General features: G+C 36.8%; 1 protein-coding gene across 1 annotated transcript; it reads left to right on the forward strand.

The window, feature by feature from the left end:
• Positions 1-4,762: 4,762 nt before the first annotated feature.
• LOC127076007 (RING-H2 finger protein ATL67) lies at positions 4,763-5,833 on the forward strand. The gene has a single exon (XM_051017559.1). The coding sequence runs from the start codon at positions 5,040-5,042 to the stop codon at positions 5,643-5,645; it is 606 nt and encodes a 201-aa protein (XP_050873516.1). The 5' UTR covers positions 4,763-5,039; the 3' UTR covers positions 5,646-5,833.
• The last annotated feature ends 2,276 nt before the right edge of the window (positions 5,834-8,109 follow it).

The following is an 8,109-nucleotide window of genomic DNA, read 5'->3' on the forward strand; positions in this document are numbered from 1 at the left end:
TATGAGATATGGAGTGGTAAGAAACCACATATGTCTTACATGAAGATTTGGGGTTGTGAAGTTTATGTGAAATGACAAATTTCAACTAAGCTTGAGCCCAAATCTGACAAATTCTTATGTGTGGGGTATCCTAAAGAAACAAGAGGGTATTACTTCTACAATCCTTCTGAGGGCAAAGTGTTTGTCGCTCGAACTGGAGCTTTCCTAGAAAAGGATTTTATTTCCAAAGGAATCAGTGGGAGGAAAGTAGAGCTTAAAGAAATTCAAGAATCACAAAGCATTGATACACCTATGGAGGAATTAGAGCAGGAAACACAAGTAGTTGTGGAAGAGCAACCTGCTCAAGTAGAACAAGACCAGCGTAGGTCAAGCAGGATACGTTACCTACCTGAGAGATATGGATATCTCATAACTAATCAAGGTGATGTATTACTCATGGATCAAGATGAGCTTGTGACCTACCAAGAGGCTATAACTGGTCCCGAGTCTGAGAAGTGGCTAGAAGCCATGAAATCTGAAATGGATTCGATGTACACAAACCAAGTTTGGACCTTGGTAGAGCCTCCTGTAGGAGTTAACCCTATAGGATGCAAGTGGGTCTTCAAAAAGAAGACTGACATGGATGGTAAGGTACATACCTATAAGGCAAGACTGATTGCAAAAGGATATAAACAAATTCATGGGGTTGACTATGATGAAACCTTTTCACCAGTTGCAATGCTTAAATCTGTTCGGATTTTACTTGCTATCGCTGCATATCATGATTATGAAATATGGCAGATGGATGTCAAAACTGCTTTCCTTAATGGGAATCTTCTTGAGGATGTGTACATGACACAGCCTGAAGGATTTGACATACCAGAAGAAGCCCAAAAGATATGTAAGTTACAAAGATCAATCTATGGATTGAAGCAAGCTTCCAGAAGCTGGAATCTTTGTTTTGATGAAACAGTAAAACAATATGGATTCATCAAGAACGAAGATGAGCCTTGTGTCTACAAGAAGGTTAGTGGGAGCATGATCGTTTCCCTGGTATTATATGTAGATGACATATTACTCATTGGAAACGATGTCCCTACCCTACAACAAGTAAAGTCTTGGTTGGGGAAATGCTTTTCTATGAAGGACCTAGGTGAAACAGCCTATATATTAGGAATCAGAATCTATATAGATAGATCACAAAAACTGCTTGGCCTAAGTCAGAGTACATACATAGACAAAGTGCTGAGACGCTTTAATATGCATGATTCCAAGAAAGGATTCATACCTATGCAACATGGCCTGTGTTTATCAAAAACACAATCCCCTTCAACTAAGGAAGAAAGGGATCGCATGAATAAGATTCCATATGCATCTGCAATAAGATCTATCATGTATTCCATGTTATGTACTCGACCAGATGTCTCATATGCTTTAAGTGCAACGAGTAGGTACCAATCTGATCTCGGTGATGCTCATTGGGTAGCTGTCAAGAATATCCTTAAGTATTTGAGAAGGACTAAGGACTCATTCTTGATATATGGAGGTCAGGAAGAGCTTGCTGTAATTGGATACACCGATGCTAGCTTCCAGACAGATAAAGATGACTTTATATCGCAATCTAGTTATGTGTTTTGCTTAAACGGTGGCGTTGTGAGCTGGAAAATTTCAAAGCAAGATACAGTTGTTGATTCTACAACCGAGGCTGAGTATATTGCTGCCTCAAGTGCAGCAAAGGAAGCTGTTTGGATCAAAAAGTTCATTAGTGAACTTGGCATAGTTCCTAGCATTGTGGATCCCATTGGTCTCTATTGTGATAACAATGGTACTATCGCACAAGCTAAGGAGCCTAGATCTCACCAACGATCCAAACACATACTTAGGCGTTATCACCTCATTCGAGAGATAATAGATATAGGAGATGTGAAAATATAGAGAGTACATACACTTGACAATATTGCTGACCCACTGACAAAGCCTTTTGCGCAGCAGAAGCATGATGGTCATACTAGATCTATGGGCATTAGGGGTATGCCTGATTGGCTCTAGTGCTAGTGGAAGATTGTTGGTGTAAGCCCTAGAGGCCAATACTTTTGGTACTTGTATCGAATTATTTATTAATAGTAAAAGGCTTTTTCTTTATTATGTTTGTTTAATAAAGTCCCTGGAGTAGCTAGTCCGTTTAATGTATCAAGTGTGACTTAATCACGAGATCACATTAAACATAAGGACACTATTCTTAAAGTATCCGTAGTCGAGCTTTATTGTGAAGTGGGATAACATTAAAGCATTAAGACTATTATGTATATAGACTGATGATCACATCTCATCGATCATGGATAAGGAGTTATCAAGTCTTAAGCATAGGTATGAATATTAAGAGTAATATTTATACTGGATTGACTCGCTATGAGAATACTATATAGAATGTTATGCAAAGTGTTATAAGTTATTCTCATGGTGATAATGGTGTATACCACCCTTCGACCTGAAACCACTATGGACCCTAGATGTAGAGTCGAGTGCCTTATTGCTGATCAAACATTGTCCGTAACTGGATGACCATAAAGACAGTTGATGGGTACTCCACGAAGCATGCTAAGGGACATGAGTGACCTGATGGAATTTGCCCGTCCTGCATAACAGGATAAATGTCTATGGGCCCAATATTGAACTGGACAAGGATGACACGGTCTATGCCTTGTGTTCAATATAGACATAAGGGCAAAAGGGAAATTGTACACACAAGTATTATCACAAAAGGATTTGTCATATCACATGACATTTTTCGTGTCTTGGGTAGCAGTGATGTGTTGCTAGACACCGTTCACTGTTTATCATATTAAATACGTGATTTAATATAATTGTCAATACCACGAAAACCTACAGGGTCACACACAAAAGGACGGATTGATGAGAGATAGAGTAACTAAGGAACAACGTAAGGTACGGTGCACTTAAGTGAATTGTAGAACATCGTAAGGTACAATGTACTTAAGTAGAATACGAAATATGGTAAGGTACCACGCGCTTAAGTGATTTTGGCATATTATAAGATATGGGACACATACACTTAAATGGGCTTTTTAGCTTGCAGCCCACACAAGTGGTTTTATAAATAGAATCCTTGTGCAGAAGCATTTGTGCAGTTGCAATTTCGTTTCTCTCTCTCTCTCTCTCTCACTCACCCACTCACTCAAAGCCTTCATTGGTAGCAGTTAGCACTGAGATTGAAGGAATCCGTTCGTGTGGACTGAGTAGAGGCGTTGTCATCGTTCAACGTTTGTGATCGCTCTGTAGATCTGCATCAAAGGTTACAATCGCCACAAGAGGTAACGATTCTATCACTGATCATGCCCATTCGTAAGGATCACTAAAGGAGATTTTTTTTAAATTCCACTGCGTTTTGGATCGCTCTTCTCCTTAATAATGAACCATTGATTGTCTCTGAGTGTGGAGTATTTTCCAGAAAATCAGATGAACACACTTGACCTAAATCAAAAACTAAATGATGGATAATGGTTAATCAGAACTCAAAAATGGGGTCAATGATCAGTGGATGATTTTGAGTTGAATGGCAACTTGTTTGAGTGAAGGGGGTGAATGAAACTACCTGATCGGAATTGGTTTCAGATATGAACTACGATGAGTTGTTGCAACTTAGATGAGGCGTTGGGATGGTGAGTTAAGGTTTGGAAAAGTTTCAATGATGTTCAGGGATGGATTCTAGGTTGTTGGTTTGAGTTGAAATGCTTTGAAACTCAAAATTTGATTATTTGTTTTTGAAGATGGAAATTGATTTTGCAGCAAAGGTTTTATGACTTTTCAAGCTTGTATTCTGAGTGAGGCACCTACCCCTTATTTATAGGGAAGGTGGTGGAATGGTTTGAAGGGAAAATGGCAGTGGTTTACTTCAGAAAGGTGTGAGGCTCGAAAGATGACAATGTGGGAAGCTTGTGGAGGAAGAGTGGATGTGTTCTGACCTGGTTTCCCCCTCCACTCAATCTGTTTTTCAATATAACATCAAAAAGGAGAGATAAGGATGGTTGGATACGAGCTGTGGTGGCTTTTATTTCTAACCATTTTGGGAAAACTTTCACTTTCACATGGCATCGGGTTTGGAAATTTGAGAGGTTTTTCCATCCAAGTTGACTTCCAAACATGTCACACTGTGATATGTAATATGTTATGGGTCAAAAGGAACCAAATTGAAATGGTTTGAGGACTTGGTGGATCAAATTGCAAATTCTGGTTGCCTTGGTCTGGTTTGTGAATTAGGATGATTTCCAATTTTTCAACCAAGGCCAAATGAAATTGGATCGTGCATTTTGCATGAAATTTGTTCCAAATGTTCCTTGACATGTCCTTGATAAGATGCAGAAAGAACCAGGTCAAAATTAGTTGTTGTTTATAAATGGGAATGTGGTAAAATGGTGGTCTTAGTCAAGTTTTAGGGAAGCATGGCCAATGCAAAAATTGAGGTCCTTGTTCAATAAATTAGGTATTGGACCTTGAAACAAAGTTGAAGAGAAACTCAATTAGGACATTTGCAAAGAATTGTACGGTCAAACAAATATTCAATATTATAATTAAAAATAAAATAAATAATTAAAACGTTTTAAATCCCAAATCTATAATAATACTACCTCTTTCCATCTAAAAGAGTCATTAAAAAAAATCTTTTATTTAGATACTCAGAAAATATACCATTCCACATAGTATTAATATTATCTCATTTCACCATTATTTTATTTAGCCTATAAGTTGCAAGTTAACACAAGCATGTTATTGGTTAACCATAGTTTATGTTTCCCCACTCTTCCAAGTTCCAAAGGGACCAACCAACCAGCACAACAACAACAAATAAGTAATGAATATCATAAAACCATCACCAAATCAACGCAACCATTGAATGCCGTTCAAGTTTTGAGTTACTCTTAGTATTAAATGCAGCAACTAAGACCCTCACCCACCCTTCAAAAATCCCAAAATTATTCTCAACAATAGCCTCTCCCAAATGGAATATTCCCCTTTTCATCCTTCAAATCATCATCATTTCCATGTCTTCCTCAAACCCTTACCCTCCTCCTCCTCCTCCTCCTCCACCACCACCACCACCACCACCGTCACTTCCTTATCTCTCCAACCTCGGCTTCGGTTACTCCATCGCCATAGCTCTCGGCTTCCTCTTCCTTCTCTCAACTCTCATACTCTCTTCCTACCTCTGCTGCCGCACTTTCCGTAACCGTCATAACCGTCGTAACAACAACAACAATAACAACAGCAACAACCAACGAAACTCAGACGGTATCGTTCTACCGCGGGTGATTTTTGTTGCGGAGGATGACGATGATCGAGACGACGTCGTTTCGGGTTTGGACCAGAGCGTTATCAATTCTTACCCGAGGCTGCAGTATGGGAAGGAGATGATGGGACGTGATAGTACTTGCTCGATCTGTTTGTGTGAGTATAAGGATTCCGAGATGTTGAGGATGATGCCGGAATGTCGACACTATTTTCATATTTGTTGCCTTGATTCGTGGTTGAAGCTTAATGGCTCTTGTCCGGTGTGTCGGAATTCGCCTATGCCGACGCCGCTGTCGACGCCGTTGCAGGAGGTTGTTCCGCTTTCTCATTACATTGGTGAAAGGAGAACAAGGAGGTGATTTTTTTAATTTTTAATTTTTTTTATTTGGTTGATTGGAGAGGGTGGGATGTGATGTAGAAATTGTATGTAATGAGTTTGAAAATGTTGGTTTGGAATTTGGATTGAAGTTGCTGAAAATTGTGAGAATGATGAGATTTATGGTTTTGTTTTGGTTATAAAAGATTTATGTTATTGATAGGTGTTTAATGATATGATTCAATTTCCAGTTTTTGTTTTGTTTTGTTTTTCACCTAATAATAGAGTTATGGTTTCCTTCTATGAGTATTGCACAATCGAGGAAGACAAATGTTACTGTCTCCGTCTCTAAATATAATATCCTCTCGAATGTCGAATGTCTTACCAGACATACAAATTGCCTCAGCTAATCATATAGATTGATTTTATGTCTTGCAATTTGCGAGGATGAGGTAATTATAGATTCTGTCCAAGCACTCATAGTTGTGTTCTTTACGAATGCGAGCTTGTGTACTATTTACAAGTTGACGTGTTGGTGGGAAACAAAACTCGCTAGGTGGATATTTTCAGTTTGAAAGGAAAAAACGATCATGTTTTAATCTTTGTCGATAAATCATCATATCCTTGTGTTTGAACATACATACATGCGTTCATTCAATATATTAGATTGTCAATATTTCTTGTAAGTCTGTCTTATCATTCCTGAGAAATGATTGTTTTTCTTCATATAATTTTGGTATAGTGAAGCAACAAGTCAATGCAATTATAGTTGTGTGTTCTTTGGTGTGCGAAATGTGAGTTGTTACTATACACGAGTTGTCGCGAGAGAAAACTAGTGCAAGAGGTGAAACTTGAGCGCGCGCAATGTGAGTTGTGTACCATACCCAATTTGGCGGGAGATTGAACTAGCGCGCAATAGGTGAATCTTCTATAGATAAAAGAAATATCAATATATTTGATTTAAATTTAGACCAAACACTTTGATTTTGTGTTTTTGTTTTTTAACAGAAAAACAGATGGAATATCAAAAGAGTCATTATTTGTGATAATAATTTGTTGTCTGAAAACTTTTTGTTAGTTATTTGTAATGGAAGATCATATAATGCATTATGTTATACCAAATTTGAATTGATTTGACATGTAATACAAGGTTGTCTTCTAAGTACTGACTTATGTTGACTCAGGATGCCATAAAATAGATCTTAGAATAATCATTTTGGAATTATTCTTGGTTTCACATTATCTAGTTTGTCTCAATTTAGAACCAGAATTTGCTCTGTTTTTTTCTTTTCTTCTTTCAATTATTAATGGACCCACCCATTTAGTTGTCGTTATTAGTAGACAGTTAGTGTCTGGTACCATTCATTATGGGGACATGGTTTTCTGTCCTTGTTTTCAGCCTAATAATATGCTTTGATTTTATATCATTATCATCGTCCTTAATCATAGGAACTAGTTGCAATTTGATATTCAATACAAGATAATGTCAATGAATTACCAATCCCTACCACATGTGTATTCATGAAATGTTTTCTAATTTTATGCAAACCAGATACTATTACTATATTGTATTTGTAGCCTTGCTGCTTCAATCACACGTTTAATAGTACTTTTTGCAGTGAGCGTATTATTTTTACATGTATTTCAGCATAAAAACTAGTTGGCTAGGTGGGGGAGTGGGTGGGTGATCCTGCAGTTTGGATCATGCATATGACAGACAGACAGACTTACCCATTGTTAAGGGTATTCGCACTCCGATTTGAACGGTTTTGATGCTAAAAATCATCTGGATCGCAAGAAAAAACATATAATTTGATTTGATTCGATTGGTTTTTAAAAATATAACTAAACTAAATCAAACAAATGCGGTTTGAGTTGATTCGGTTGGTTCAGTTATTTTACAAGATTTTTATTAAGGCATACATACACATACAACATAACATTGGATTTAGTTATTTATATATTATTAAATAAATAAAAACTCATATATATTTGGATAACAATTTCCCATTTAATATACAAAGATAAGATTAGATAGAAATGGTATATAAAGCATAACTCTGTAGCATAAAATAATATTAAAAATATAATAATGAGATAGATAAAATAGGAGAGATGAGAGATTAGAGAAGATGAAAAAGATATAACATAAGAGAGGAGATATTAGAGAATTAGAGGTGTCATAAAAATGAAATTGAAAGAGAGAATGGTAGTATAGAAATGAGAAGATGAAGAAGAAAGAAAATAAGAGAAGAGAGATTAGAGAAGAAAATGCAAGATATATATGACGAAAAGATGAGAAAAAGATGCGATACTATAAGGAGATATTTGAGAATATTGAAATTGAAATCTTAAGTTTGAGGAAGAGAAAATATTTGTGATCGTAAAGGTAAGGTATAATAGGTTTGGGTTTGTCTTAGATGTGGATTAAGTGAAGTTTGGGTTGTAACATAATGCAATTTGGTTTGGTTCAAGTCGATTTGAAAAATATGAACCGCAAATCGATC

This window comes from Lathyrus oleraceus, chromosome 4 (genome assembly GCF_024323335.1).
Source record: "Lathyrus oleraceus cultivar Zhongwan6 chromosome 4, CAAS_Psat_ZW6_1.0, whole genome shotgun sequence".
NCBI classification, from domain to species: Eukaryota; Viridiplantae; Streptophyta; class Magnoliopsida; order Fabales; family Fabaceae; genus Lathyrus; species Lathyrus oleraceus.

Coding starts and splice junctions, on each gene's coding strand:
- LOC127076007 (XM_051017559.1), top strand. CDS start 5,040: ATGTCTTCCTCAAACCCTTACCCTCCTCCTCCTCCTCCTCCTCCACCA.